The 15,892-nt window shown below is 33.2% G+C and overlaps 3 protein-coding genes across 4 annotated transcripts in view; all 3 read left to right on the top strand.

The window, feature by feature from the left end:
• Positions 1 to 15,892, top strand: part of LOC131942894 (inverted formin-2) — a 60,963-nt gene that overhangs the window by 9,285 nt on the left and 35,786 nt on the right. The window lies entirely within an intron of this gene.
• Positions 3,090 to 10,458, top strand: LOC131942890 (chymotrypsinogen B-like). 2 transcript variants are annotated; one of them, XM_059302857.1, is made up of 2 exons: positions 3,090 to 3,203; positions 9,446 to 10,458. In XM_059302857.1, exon 2 carries the CDS (start codon positions 9,480 to 9,482, stop codon positions 10,338 to 10,340), a length of 861 nt encoding a protein of 286 aa, XP_059158840.1. In that variant the 5' UTR covers positions 3,090 to 3,203; positions 9,446 to 9,479; the 3' UTR covers positions 10,341 to 10,458. The 2 variants fall into 2 exon arrangements, with proteins under 2 accessions (XP_059158840.1, XP_059158839.1); XM_059302856.1 differs by lacking the exon at positions 3,090 to 3,203 and adding an exon at positions 8,154 to 8,242.
• Positions 12,871 to 15,224, top strand: LOC131942889 (chymotrypsinogen B-like). Its single transcript, XM_059302855.1, has 2 exons — positions 12,871 to 12,959; positions 14,171 to 15,224. The coding sequence occupies exon 2, from the start codon at positions 14,205 to 14,207 to the stop codon at positions 15,063 to 15,065; it is 861 nt and encodes a 286-aa protein (XP_059158838.1). The 5' UTR covers positions 12,871 to 12,959; positions 14,171 to 14,204; the 3' UTR covers positions 15,066 to 15,224.

Genomic DNA, 15,892 nt, shown 5'->3' on the forward strand with positions numbered 1-15,892 from the left:
GGTTATGTATCATCTTCTGAACGATTTCTGGTAACCGGAAGTAGTACATACACTTCTTGTTTCTCAAAATCCAATACCTTGATTACTGCTTCAGTTAAGTACACGAAATTTCATATATAAGTAAAAATATTTATTATCTCGGTTCTGTCGAATTTTGAGTGATTTCCGGTGACTGGGAGTAGTATTTTTAGCTATTTCTGATTTATCAAAAAATCATAAGGTTTTAAGTAACTATAGAGTGTTCGTTTTGGGCGTAAACTTACGAGCACTTTTACCAGACTGATTAATTTCAAACTTTTCTCGTAGGTCAAGACTCGAAGACAACGTATAGTGGCATAAAATTAATGGTTTAAAAAACAAAAGGGAAAAAGAATAATTATACAAAATTATACAAGAGCGTGCGATGGTGTCTATAGAATAATGATAATCCAACCGCAGCTACAGTATTCTTTTAACAAAACAACAATCAAGTCGAAAATGAAAGAGAAAATTGAGTTTTGTAACTAAAAAATTATGGTCGGCTGTGGGCCCCAAATTTTTTTATTGTTCATTGTTAAGTATATAAGAAGCATATTCAATTTATTCAATTTATTCAATTTATTCAGTTTATTCAATTTATTCAATTTATTCAATTTATTCAATTTATTCAATTTATTCAATTTATTCAATTTATTCAATTTATTCAATTTATTCAATTTATTCAATTTATTCAATTTATTCAATTTATTCAATTTATTCAATTTATTCAATTTATTCAATTTTTTGTAACAATAGTAGACACGGATTTATATTTTAGTTCCCATACTTCGATATGTAGAAACTGTATTATAATATGGGTTTGCAATTTAAATTTGTCAATACATCTGATCAACAGTTTTTCTGTGTCTAAAAAATATATTTGAATACACATTACATGTATTAAATGCAGCCATCAAATAACGAAAAAAATACATAAACATGTGGAAAATACATATGTAGCAACAGAACTGTATTACATAGATAACAAAAGAAATAATAGAAGAGATGTACGGCCATTTGATTTACTTATGTTTCTGGTTTCGATTTCAACCCATTAGTAAAAAAAACATGACACACTTTCAGAGAGCAAAAAGCCCCCGCCTGACGTGTTGGGGCTCCTGTAAAGTTTTTTTAACAACCTTCTGATAGACGACCTGTCAAACTGTAACCTCCCCTAATGGTTTACCGCTGACAATGAAAATACAAGGTTAATTATCTGTCAGCAATTTTCCTTACGTTCTGTTTCACTGATTGGTTCTTATGGAGTGTAATCTTTACATGCGGATGAGCTCATAATTTGATTTTCATTCTCATAGATGCTATTTTATCTAATACTAGCCGTCCCGGCCAGACCCTGCACTGGCATCTCTGAAAAACGTATCTGTATAGGACCATAACTTGTGTGTTTAGTAATCAGCATTTATCAGGCATTGCCCACCCTAACCACAACCAACCAAAACACACAAAAAACGCAAACATAACACTAACACAAAACAAACACAAACGAAAACACAAAAACAAACGCAAAGACAAACCCAACCACAAACACAAAGAAAACACAAACACTAACGCAAACAAAAAAGCAAACGAAAACAAATCCAAACACAAACCCAACCACAACCAAACAAAACCAAAACACACACAAAAAAAAAACAACGCAAACATAACACAAACGCAAAGAAAACACAAACGCAAAGAAAAAAAGCAAACGAAAACAAACCCAAACCCAAATCCAAACGCAAACAAAACCACAAACGCAACCCAAATTCAAACACAAAGAAAACACAAACGCAAAGCTAAACTCAAAGTGTCCACAGTCTAGCCGGGGACGCCAAATCGCACAACGACGACGTGCGGCGTAACCGCCTGATTCAACTTAGTAAACGACTATAGTACCCAACTTATTCATAGTCTTTTGAACTCTCTTCCGCGAACGTAGGTACCATAGCGTACAGGGGAAGGCCCGGGGCGCCAAATAGCACCCTGTCGGGGTGCCGGAGGACGCCCGGATTTTGATTCACTTAAAGATAATAGTAACCTTTCTTATCCATAGTCTATCGCACTGTTTAAAACAAAATTATGCAGCATAGCGCTCACATGATAGACCAGGGCGCCAAATCGAACCTGCAGGGACGCCGGCGAACGCGCCTGTTTCAATTTAGTGAACAAAATTATAATACTCCAAGCTTATCCGTAAATGGAAAGAAATAAACATATAGGATTTGTAGGACCTGGCATATTAAATGTTATTGATTTAAAAAAATGATTAGTGAACAGTATGTTCATTGTATAGAATAAATAAAAGGCAGTATTAAAAATACCAACGACATTGCACTTAATCAATCCCCGCTAATTATGTAATTATTTTTTTTCTTAACACCAAAACAAAGTAATAAAAAAAGTTTCCCTTTCAAACCTGACGGTCTATGGGGCAAGTCAAGTAGAGTTCACTTGTTTCTGTGACCTCGGCATATGAAAAGATAGTGTTGTCAGCACTATGCCCAGCCGCCTTTACTTTCCCTAGCGTAGGTTAGGTACCCATCAGAGTTGGGTGGACTCAGGGACGGTCTACTGACTTGAACCCCGATTCGAACTCGAGACTTTCGGGTTAGCAGTCCAGCTCTCTACCGCTTGACCACTCCGTCCCAAGTAATAAAAAGTAAATTCTTTCTTCCCCCGATTTAATGATTTTTTAAAGGGAAGTAACTGTGTAGTCAATACATTTTAGACACAATTTTTAGAAATTTTATAAACGTTGATACACTTTTTAAAAATTTTATGTAATGCTCATAATTGACAATTATTATTCTAATTATATAAAATGAAAATTGTTTTAAAGTTTTTCAATAGTAATTTTTTCACTCATAAATTTAGACCATGAGCACTATAATAATCTAACACTTAAATCCATCAAAGTATCCACGACCTATCTTTGCTCTTTTTGCTCCCCCTACACAGAAATGCGCCTCTGCCCACCCCCTTCCTTTAAGACACATTCATTAGTATTATAGGATTCATGTTAAATATAACATTGTGAAAACAAAAAATTGAGGAAATTCCCATTGTGTTGCACTAAAACGTACAAGTGCGCTACAAGCCAAGTCTATAATAACGTTGCAGAATTTTTTAGCCCCGGATATAGACTAACACAAAACTTCAGAACGACCTTAAGAAACTAATTAAAGGTAATCATAGATTGTGAAGTAATCTAGCTAGTAAATGTAGTTTATCTCTTTAAACTGTCAATCGTTTTTTAAAATCGTGTTCAGTGTTGCTAAAACACATGTGATTATAAAAGCTCTACTGTCTGTTTTTTTTTCTGTTTTTCCTTCTCCAGATTAGATTATGTGTTGTTTTTAATTTAATATTTTCAATAACTAAACAGAATATTTTAAAGTGACAAATGTAATAGGTTCTCTCGACGCCACCTGGAAATGGAAAACGAGACTTAAGTCGGCCATGTTGACTTCCAGTGGTATAAATGGACACCAGCAAGTTGACGAGATTCCTTCCGTAATGTTGTTGACATGGAATTAAAATGTGCTTTTTTAAATTTAGGACCATAAAAAAAATAAAATATAAAATTTTATTAAAAACTTAAGCCTAAAATTAATTCAAAAACTTAATATTTTTAGAATGAATGCTATACAAGTTGCAGATCCAGAGAACTTGAAAATAATTTGTTGAGTTTAAGGCTACATTTCTATTTATTTTCATCAAGCCTAAGTTATAACCCCCCGATGTTTCACTTTCGTAAGACAAACATTGATTGGCTGTAAAGGAACTCCGTGATCGATTTCTGACAGCCCCACTTTATAGTTATTTTGTTTACAAAACTTTGCAGATCAAGTTTTTAAATAACAATGCAAATGTAAACCCCATGACCTAGTTTTTCTATTTTTAGCTTACAATGTGTACAGTAAAATTTATGGCGGCCTATCGAATAGCAGGATGCCATTGTTTATGTCGCCATTACACGTGAAAACCAAATTGTTTTTGCTTTTTTTTTTAAAAAAATTTTATGTAGTTACCAAAAATATTAAAAACATCAAATACATCCAATCTTTAGTAAAGTCCGAAAAAAACCAGACAGACAGGATTTTATAACCATATTAATTGTAACTACGCCGTGCAAGATTTTTAAATGAATTTATAGACCTCTCAAATACCTTTGAGACTTTTCTCGCTGGTGTCCATTAGGCCTATAGAAAATTAGCAAAAATTAGAGCAAATTACATAAAAAAACGAGATACTTTGCTGAATTTATTTTATTACATTCAACTCTATTTTAACTAGTTCGACTAAATTCTACTATGTTCTATCACATTCTATTACGTTCTACTAAAGTCTATTACATTCTACTTTACTTTTACCTCTTCCACTCTACGTCACTTTACTTTATTCCTATATACACTGTTTTAATCCATGTGTTGTGTGATGTAATGTGTGGTGTTTGTGTGGGCACTGGTATGCATGGCGTGGGATGAGTTCTTGGATATTGAGGGCGAGTGTAGTAAGGTGAGGTATGTGGGTACTATGTGGTAGACATTGAAATGTGGAATCGTAGGGTGTTTTGAGATGTAGTGTATGGGGTTGGATGTGTTTTGGTGTGGATCGTTGCTAAGCGAAGTACATGGCGAGGTATTTCGGTTATGGGTGGTGGTATGTGGTTTGGCTTGGTACGGTGTGTGGTTCGTGGTGTCATGCAACTTGTGATGAGGTTTGATGTTTACCTTTTTGTTATTCGCTTCTCCTATCTCATTTTTTATGTGAAATTCAAATTTATTTTATAAATGAAAACAAAATTAGATAGCTTTGAGTTGTTGTTTTTTGCCAATATTTATGTTTTCCTAAAGATACCATTTAAATTTCACACCGTAGTAAAGCACGGGTATGCAGCTCGAATAAAAAAAAACTTTTATTCACCCACAGTTGTTGCATCTCCGAATCCCCCACAAACTTTCAAATGTGTCTCGAAATTATCCTACAGCTGCCTCTCCTGTTGTATCAGCACTACTACTGGTTGTATTACAAGGCACCAGTTCCTTTAGTTCTAGAACTTCTCCACCAGAACAACTGCGGTGTTTCTAACTACAACGTTTCCCAGCTAATTATCAACGGCGTTGACGCTCCTAGGAACGCATGGCCATGGCATGTGTTTGTGTGGTCAAAGGGAGGTATGTGTGGAGGGTCTATCATTGACCGAGAATGGATCTTGACAGCAGGGCATTGTTTGACTGGTAAAGACACATACGTGTTTTTGGGTGAGGTAGATTTTAAACATTTTAAAACCCCTTATCGAAATGTATCAGAACAACTTCTGCATGCAAAATACGACGACAAACACTCAGAATATGATATTGGTCTTCTAAAGCTTAAAACACCGATCGAGTTCTCAGACACCATCCGACCAGTCTGCTTGCCTGAAGGCAACATCTGGGACGCCTCGCCCTGTTTTGTCACCGGCTACGGACGAATGACCACAAACGATTCCGCGCCGGAAGAAATGAATTTCCCAACAAAACTTCAGCAACTTCGCGTGGATATCATGAACCAAAGTTTGTGCAAGGTAATTACCCGGATGTTTGACCCGCCCTATAATGATTACACCGTGTGTATCGATGCCTCTGAGAATTCTGGCGTTTTCAAGGGAGATTCGGGCGGACCGCTGAGCTGCTTCAAAAACGGAAGATTTTACGTTGTGGGTTTGGCCAGTACTGCGCCATTGCCCTTGGGCATTTTTGACAGTTTTTTTCCTCCTGTCTACATGTCTGTTCCTCATTTCATGGATTGGATTGGAAATTTCGTCAACTTCAAGGCTAAATAAATAAAATGTTCCCCCGGTCTTATAAGTTGTAGATGTAGTTCATTATTTTTCGTTATTTTCAATTAGTTCAGTTAAATGCAGTGGAGTAAAGGAACACATTTGGAAAAAGATATATAGAGTAACCAAATCAGTGAATTCGTTTGACTTAATAAATACAGAAACATTTTAACAATTATTTAATGTGTCAATTAATTATATTTATAAATTAATTAACATATATGTGTGTGTCTGTGTTTTTGTTTTTCTGTTTTTCTGTGTCTGTGTGTCTGTAAAAACGATAACTTGAGTACCGTTTATGTTGTGTTGACGAAATTGCATATATAGGTATTATATCAATTTTTTGGTTATGTATCAACTTCTGAACGATTTCTGGTAACCGGAAGTAGTACATACACTTCTTGTTTCTCAAAAGCCTATAACTTGATTACTGCTTCAGTTAAGTACACGAAATTTCACATATATGTAAAATATTTTATTCTCTGGGTTCTGTCGAATTTTGAGTGATTTCCGGTGACTGGGAATAGTATTTTAAGCTATTTCTGATTTATCTGAAAATCATAAGGATTTAAGCAACTACAGAGTGTTCATCATGGGCGTAAACTTGCCAGCACTTTTACCAGACTGATTAATTTCAAAACTTTTTCGTAGGTCAAGACTCGAAGACAACGTATAGTGAAATAAAATAATGGTTTAAAAACAAAAAGGAAAAAGAAAAATTATACAAAGTTAAACAAGAGCGTGCGATGGTGTCTATAGAATAAAGATAATCCAACCGCAGCTACAGTACTCTTTTAACAAAACAAACATCAAGTCAAAAATGAAAGAGAAAATTAAGTTTTTTAACAAAAAAAAAATTGATTATGGTCAACTGTGGGCCCCTGATTTTTTAATTTGTTTAGTGTAAAGTATATAAGCAGCATATTCAATTTATTCAATTTATTCGATTTATTCAATTTATTCAATTTATTCAATTTATTCAATTTATTCAATTTATTCAATTTATTCAATTTATTCAATGTATTCAATGTATTCAATTTATTCAATTTATTCAATTTATTCAATTTATTCAATTTATTCAATTTATTCAATTTATTCAATTTATTCAATTTATTCAATTTATTCAATTTATTCAATTTATTCAATTTATTTAATTTATTCAATTTATTTAATTCATTTAATTTATTCAATTTATTCAATTTATTCAGCTTAATAAACGACTATAGTACCCCAACTTATTCATAGTCTTTTGCACTCACTTAAACGAACGTAGGTGCCAAACCAAACCAAATAAACAATTATAATACTCCAAGCTTATCCGTAAAATACCTACAACATTAGCACTTGATCAATCCCCGCTAATTATTTAATTATTTTTTTCCCATCACCAAAACAAAGTAATAAAAAGTAAATTCTTTTCCATTAATGCAATGATTTAAAAAGGGAAGTAATTGTGTTTTCCTAATTTATCAAAGGGAAGTAAGTGCTAAAGGACTAAATATAAATAATTTTCAGACATAATTAGAGTTATTGTAAAAGTTGATATTTTTTTCAAATTGTGTTTAATGAACATGCCGACAATTATTACTATCAGTTTGAAAAATGAAAATTATTTCCCAACACTTTCAATAGTAATTTTTTAACTCATAAATGTAGACCATGAGCACTATAATAATCTAACACTTAAATCCATCAAAGTATCCACGACAAACTTATTACAAACATACATAATTGAGCTTTATATATTAGATTCAAATACATCTGTTTCTTACGACTCCGTAAGCATTCATACATATTTTTAAAAATGTTTATTTGTTTTAATATTCTGTAAAATAATTCCGCTTAAAACTTATAATGTATCCACTTATGTACAGAGAGTAGAATTAATGAGTTGACAGCTTTTCGATAGAATCAGAATTTTTTTAAAACAACAGGAGAGGCTGGGGAAATTAATTTTAATTAACATTTTGAGCAGACTAAAGACGAAACCACCGAGCTGGTTGACAAATGTGTCGTGATGTGTACAGATTATAAGCAACACAGAGCATATAAACTATATATATATATATATATATATATATATATATATATATATATATATATATATATACATATATATATGTTAAGATATGGCACCTATCTTTGCTCTTTTCGCTCCCCCTACACAGAAATGCGCCTCTGCCCACCCCCTTCCTTTAAGACACATTCATTAGTATTATAGGATTCATGTTAAATATAACATTGTGAAAACAAAAAATTAAGGAAATTCCCATTGTTGCACTAAAACGTACAAGTGCGCTACAAGCCAAGTCTATAATAACGTTGCAGAATTTTTGAGCCACGAATATAGGCTAACACAAAATTTCAAAATTAAGAACGACCTTAAGAAAGTAATTAAAGGTATTCATACATTATGAAATAATCTTGCTAGTAAATGTAGTTTATCCGTTTAAACTGTCAATCTAACGGTTGTGGCATTGTATATTGTAAGGAAACAAAGAATTATCTAAATATAGTCTATCATTTTCCAGATCATTAGACTTAGAGTTAGATTAGAAGACTCTTACTTAGTGCAGGTTAATGGACATTACCGAGATGGAATCCTTCCATCATTATTGTTGACACGGATTTTTTAAAAAATCGTGTTTTTTTTTGTTGTTTTTTTAATAATTAACGCGACCGAAAAATAATCATAAAAAATAAACACTTAAGCCTGAAAATAATTCAGAAATTAAATATTTATACAATCAATGTTATAAAAGTTTTCTATTTGTTTTCACCAAGCCTAAGTCATAACATGAAGTTTTATTATCGCAAGGCAAACATTGATTGACGGTACAGGAACTCCTGATCGAGATTCTGACTGCCTTAATAGCAGAGAAAACTAGTAAAAATAAGAGCAAATTACATAAAAAACGAGATACTTTGCTGAATTTATTTTATTACATTCAACTATTTTTAACCAGTTCGACTAAATTCTACTATGTTCTACCACATTCTATTACATTTTACTAAAGTCTATTACATTCTACTTTACTTTTACCTCTTTCACCCTATGTCACTGCACTTTATTCCTATATACACTGTTTTACTCCATGTGTTGTGTGATGTAGTGTGTGCTGTTTGTGTGGGCAGTGGTATGCATGGCATGGGATGAGTTCTTGGATGTGGAGGGCGGGCGTAGTAAGGTGAGGTGTGTGGGTACAATGTGGTAGACAATTAAATGTGGAATCGTAGGGTGTTTTAAGATGTAGTGTATGGGGTGGGATGTGTTTTTGTGTGGATCGGTGTTAATCGAGGTACATGGCGAGGTATTTCGGTTATTGCTGGTGGTATGTGGTTTGGCTTGGTACGGTGTGTGGTTCGTGGTGTCATGCAAGTTGTGATGAGGTTTGATATTTACCCTTTTGTTATTCGCTTCTCCTATCTCATTTTTTTATGTGAAATTCAAATTTATTTTATAAATGAAAACAAAATTATATAGCTTTGGGGTGTTTTTTTTGCAAATGTTTATGTTCTCCTAAAGATACCATTTAAATTTCACACCGTAGTAAAGCACGGGTATGCAGCTCGAATCTATAAAACCTTCTTTTTCACCCACAGTTGTTGCATCTCCGAATCCCCGACAAACTTTCAAATGTGTCTCGAAATTATCCTACAGTTACCTCTACTGCTGTATCAGCACTACTACTGGTTGTATTACAAGGCACCAGTTCCTTTAGTTCTAGAACTTCTCCACCAGAACAACTGCGGTGTTTCTAACTACAACGTTTCCCAGCTAATTATCAACGGCGTTGACGCTCCTAGGAACGCTTGGCCATGGCAGGTGTTTGTGTGGTCAAAGGGAACTATGTGCGGAGGGTCTATCATTGACCGAGAATGGATCTTGACAGCAGGGCATTGTTTGACTGGTGAAGACACATACGTGTTTTTGGGTGAGGTAGATTTTAAACATTTTAAAACCCCCTATCGAAATGTATCAAAACAACTTCTGCATGCAAAATACGACGACAATCCCTCAGAATATGATATTGGTCTTCTAAAGCTTAAAACACCGATCGAGTTCTCAGACACCATCCGACCAGTCTGCTTGCCAGAAGGCAACATCTGGGACGCCTCGCCCTGTTTTGTCACTGGCTACGGACGAATGACCACAAACGATTCCGCGCCGGACGAAATGAAGTACCCAACAAAACTTCAGCAGCTTCGCGTGGATATCATGAACCAAAGTTTGTGTAAGGTAATTACCCGGATGTTTGACCCGCCATATAGCCATAACACTGTGTGTATCGATACCCCTCAGAAGTCTGGCGTTTACTCGGGGGACTCTGGCGGACCACTGAGCTGCTTCAAAAACGGAAGATTTTACGTTGTGGGTTTGGCCCGTTCTGCGCCCTTGCCCGTAGGCATTTATGAAAGTTTTTTTCCTCCGATCTACATGTCCGTTCCTCATTTCATGGATTGGATTGGAAATTTCGTCAACTTCAAGGCTAAATAAATAAAATGTTCCCCCGGTCTTATAAGTTGTAGATGTAGTTCATTATTTTTCGTTATTTTCAATTAGTTCAGTTAAATGCAGTGGAGTAAAGGAACACATTTGGAAAAAGATATATAGAGTAACCAAATCAGTTAATTCGTTTGACTTAATAAATACAGAAACATTTTAACAATTATTTAATGTGTCAATTAATTATATTTATAAATTAATTAACATATATGTGTGTGTCTGTGTTTTTGTGTGTCTGTTTTTCTGTGTCTGTGTGTCTGTAAACACGATAACTTGAGTACCGTTTATGTTGTGTTGACGAAATTGCATATATATGTATTATATCAATTTTGTGGTTATGTATCAACTTCTGGACGATTTCTGGTAACCGGAAGTAGTACATACACTTCTTGTATCTCAAAAGCCAATAACTTGATTAATGCTTCAGTTAAGTACACGAAATTTCACATATATGTAAAATATTTTATTCTTTGGGTTCTGTCGAATTTTGAGTGATTTCCAGTGACTGGGAGTAGTATTTTAAGCTATTTCTGATTTATCTAAAAATCATAAGGATTTAAGCAACTACCGAGTGTTCATCATGGGCGTAAACTTGCGAGCACTTTTACCAGACTGATTAATTTCAAAACGTTTTCGTAGGTCATGACTCGAAGACAACGTATAGTGAAATAAAATAATGGTTTAAAAACAAAAGGAAAAAAGAAATATTATACAAAATTATACAAGAGCGTGCGATCGTGTCTATAGAATACAGATAATCCAACCGCAGCTACAGTACTCTTTTAACAAAACAACCGTCAAGTCAAAAATGAAAGAGAAAATTAAGTTTTTTAACTAAAAAAATTGATTATGGTCGGCTGTGGGCCCCTCATTTTTTAATGTGTTTAGTGTAAAGTATATAAGCAGCATATTCAATTTATTCAATTTATTCAATTTATTCGATTTATTCAATTTATTCAATTTATTCAATTTATTCAATTTATTCAATTTATTCAATTTATTCAATTTATTCAATTTATTCAATTTATTCAATTTATTCAATTTATTCAATTTATTCAATTTATTCAATTTATTCAATTTATTCAATTTATTCAATTTATTCAATTTATTCAATTTATTCAATTTATTCAATTTATTCAATTTATTCAATTTATTCAATTTATTCAATTTATTCAATGTATTCAATGTATTCAATGTATTCAATTTATTCAATTTATTCAATTTATTCAATTTATTCAATTTATTCAATTTATTCAATTTATTCAATTTATTCAATTTATTCAATTTATTTAATTTATTCAATTTATTCAATTTATTCAATTTATTTAATTTATTAAATTTATTCAATTTATTCAATTTTTTAAATTTATTTAATTTATTTAATTTATTCAATTTATTCAGCTTAATAAACGACTATAGTACCCCAACTTATTCATAGTCTTTTGCACTCACTTAAACGAACGTAGGTGCCAAACCAAACCAAATAAACATTTATAATACTCCAAACTTATCCGTAAAATACCTACAACATTTGCACTTGATCAATCCCCGCTAATTATTTAATTATTTTTTTCCCAACACCAAAACGAAGTAATAAAAAGTAAATTCTGTTCCACTAATGCAATGTTTTAAAAAGGGAAGTAATTGTGTTTTCATAATTTATCAATGGGAAGTAAGTGCTAAAGGACTAAATATAAATAATTTTCAGACATAATTAGAGTTTTTGTAAAAGATGATATTTTTTTTTAAATTGTGTTTAATGAACATGCCGACAATTATTACTATCAGTTTGAAAAATGAAAATTATTTCCCAACACTTTCAATAGTAATTTTTTAACTCATAAATGTAGACCATGAGCACTATAATAATCTAACACTTAAATCCATCAAAGTATCCACGACAAACTTATTACAAACATACATAATTGAGATTTATATATTAGATTCAAATACATCTGTTTCTTACGACTCCGTAAGCATTCATACATATTTTTTAAAATGTTTATTTAATTTAATATTCTGTAAAATAATTCCGCTTAAAACTTATAATGTATCCACTTATGTACAGAGAGTAGAATTAATGAGTTGACAGCTTTTCGATAGAATCAGAATTTTTTTAAAACAACAGGAGAGGCTGGGGAAATTAATTTTAATTAACATTTTGAGCAGACTAAAGGCGAAACCACCGAGCTGGTTGACACATGTGTCGTGATGTGTACAGATTATAAGCAACACAGAGCATATAAACTATAAATAATATATATATATATATATATATATATATATATATATATATATATATATATATATATATATATATATATATATATGTTAAGATATGGCACCTATCTTTGCTCTTTTCGCTCATCTACACAGAAATGCGCCTCTGCCCACCCCCTTCCTTTAAGACACATTCATTAGTATTATAGGATTCATGTTAAATATAACATTGTGAAAACAAAAAATTGAGGAAATTCCCATTGTGTTGCACTAAAACGTACAAGTGCGCTACAAGCCAAGTCTATAATAACGTTGCAGAATTTTTGAGCCACGAATATAGGCTAACACAAAATTTCAAAATTAAGAACGACCTTAAGAAAGTAATTAAAGGTATTCATACATTATGAAATAATCTTGCTAGTAAATGAAGTTTATCCGTTTAAACTGTCAATCTAACGGTTGTGGCATTGTATATTGTAAGGAAACAAAGAATTATCTAAATATAGTCTATCATTTTCCAGATCATTAGACTTAGAGTTAGATTAGAAGACTCGTACTTAGTGCAGGTTAATGGACATTATCGAGATGGAATCCTTCGATCATTATTGTTGACACGGATTTTTAAAAAATCGTGGGTTTTTTTTTTGGTTTTTTTTTTTTTTATAATTAACGCGACCGAAAAATAATCATAAAAAATAAACACTTAAGCCTGAAAATAATTCAGAAATTAAATATTTATACAATCAATGTTATAGAAGTTTTCTATTTGTTTTCACCAAGCCTAAGTCATAACATGAAGTTTCATTATCGCAAGGCAAACATTGATTGACGGTACAGGAACTCCGTGATCGAGATTCTGACTGCCTTAATAGCAAAGAAAATTAGCAAAAAGAAGAGCAAATTACATAAAAAACGAGATACTTTGCTGAATTTATTTTATTACATTCAACTCTTTTTAACCAGTTTGACTAAATTCTACTATGTTCTACCACATTCTATTACATTCTACTAAAGTCTATTACATTCTACTTTACTTTTACCTCTTTCACCCTATGTCACTTCACTTTATTCCTATATACACTGTTTTACTCCATGTGTTGTGTGATGTAGTGTGTGCTGTTTGTGTGGGCAGTGGTATGCATGGCATGGGATGAGTTCTTTGATGTGGAAGGCGGGCGTAGTAAGGTGAGGTGTGTGGGTACAATGTGGTAGACATTGAAATGTGGAATCGTAGGGTGTTTTAAGATGTAGTGTATGGGGTGGGATGTGTTTTTGTGTGGATCCGTGTTAATCGAAGTACATGACGAGGTATTTCGGTTATTGGTGGTGGTATGTGGTTTGGCTTGGTACGGTGTGTGGTTCGTGGTGTCATGCAAGTTGTGATGAGGTTTGATATTTACCTTTTTGTTATTCGCTTCTCCTATCTCATTTTTTTATGTGAAATTCAAATTTATTTTATAAATTAAAACAACATTATATAGCTTTGAGGTGTTTTTATTTGCCAATGTTTATGTTCTCCTAAAAATACCATTTAAATTTCACACCGTAGTAGAGCACGGGTATGCAGCTCGAATCTATAAAACCTTCTTTTTCACCCACAGTTGTTGCATCTCCGAATCCCCGACAAACTTTCAAATGTGTCTCGAAATTATCCTACAGTTACCTCTACTGCTGTATCAGCACTACTACTGGTTGTATTACAAGGCACCAGTTCCTTTAGTTCTAGAACTTCTCCACCAGAACAACTGCGGTGTTTCTAACTACAACGTTTCCCAGCTAATTATCAACGGCGTTGACGCTCCTAGGAACGCTTGGCCATGGCATGTGTTTGTGTGGTCAAAGGGAGGTATGTGTGGAGGGTCTATCATTGACCGAGAATGGATCTTGACAGCAGGGCATTGTTTGACTGGTGAAGACACATACGTGTTTTTGGGTGAGGTAGATTTTAAACATTTTAAAACCCCTTATCGAAATGTATCAGAACAACTTCTGCATGTAAAATACGACGACAATCCCTTACAATATGATATTGGTCTTCTAAAGCTTAAAACACCGATCGAGTTCTCAGACACCATCCGACCAGTCTGCTTGCCTGAAGGCAACATCTGGGACTCCTCGCCCTGTTTTGTCACCGGCTACGGACAAATGACCACAAACGATTCCGCACCGGACGAAATAAATCTCCCAACAAAACTTCAGCAGCTTCGCGTGGATATCATGAACCAAAGTTTGTGTATGGTAATTACCCGGATGTTTGACCCGCCCTATAATGATTACACCGTGTGTATTGATGCCCCTGAGAAGTCTGGCGTTTTCAAGGGAGATTCGGGCGGACCGCTGAGCTGCTTCAAAAACGGAAGATTTTACGTTGTGGGTTTGGCCAGTACTGCGCCATTGCCCGTGGGCATTTTTGACAGTTTTTTTCCTCCTATCTACATGTCTGTTCCTCATTTCATGGATTGGATTGGAAATTTCGTCAACTTCAAGGCTAAATAAATAAAATGTTCCCCCGATCTTATAAGTTGTAGTTCTAGTTCATTATTTACAATATTTTTTCGTTATTTTCAATTAGTTTAGTTCAATGCAGCGGAGTAAAAGAACACATTTGGAAAAAGGTATATAGAGTAACCAAATCAGTGAATTCGTTTGACTTAATAAATAAATAAACAATTTAACAATTATTTAATGTGTAAATTAATTATATTTATAAATTATTTAACATATAAGTGTGTCTGTGTTTGTGTGTCTGTTGGTCTGTGTCTGTAAACACGATAACTTGGGTACCATTTATGTTATGTTGAAGAAGATGCATATAATGGTATTTTATCAAATTTGTGGTTATGTATCAACTTCTGAACGATTTCTGGTAACCGGAAGTAGTACATACGTTTCTTGTTTCTCAAAAGCCAATAACTTGATTACTGCTTCAGTTAAGTAAACAAAATTTCACATATATGTAAAACATTTTATTCTCTTGGTTTTGTCGAATTTTGAGTTATTTCCGGTGACTGCGGGTAGTATTTTTAGCTATTTCTGATTTATCTAAAAATCATAAGGATTTAAGTAACTATAGAGTGTTCCTCATGGGCGTAAACTTACGAGCACTTTTACCAGACTGATTGATTGTAAACTTTTCTCGTAGGTCAAGACTCAAAGACAACGTATAGTGACATAAAATTTTACTAAATTAGATAAATAATTATGTTTCTAAAAACAAATTAATCAGTTCTTACTTTATCGTAAAAACCAAGTATAGAGAAAGACTTGTAATCGTGCAAAAAAAATCGAGATTTTAGCAAATTTCGACGTTTTGCAGCTCCCTG

Source organism: Physella acuta, unplaced genomic scaffold (genome assembly GCF_028476545.2).
Source record: "Physella acuta isolate Inbredline_101_S28 unplaced genomic scaffold, ASM2847654v3 ptg000431l, whole genome shotgun sequence".
NCBI classification, from domain to species: Eukaryota; Metazoa; Mollusca; class Gastropoda; family Physidae; genus Physella; species Physella acuta.

Coding starts and splice junctions, on each gene's coding strand:
- LOC131942889 (XM_059302855.1), top strand. CDS start 14,205: ATGTGTCTCGAAATTATCCTACAGTTACCTCTACTGCTGTATCAGCAC.
- LOC131942890 (XM_059302857.1), top strand. CDS start 9,480: ATGTGTCTCGAAATTATCCTACAGTTACCTCTACTGCTGTATCAGCAC.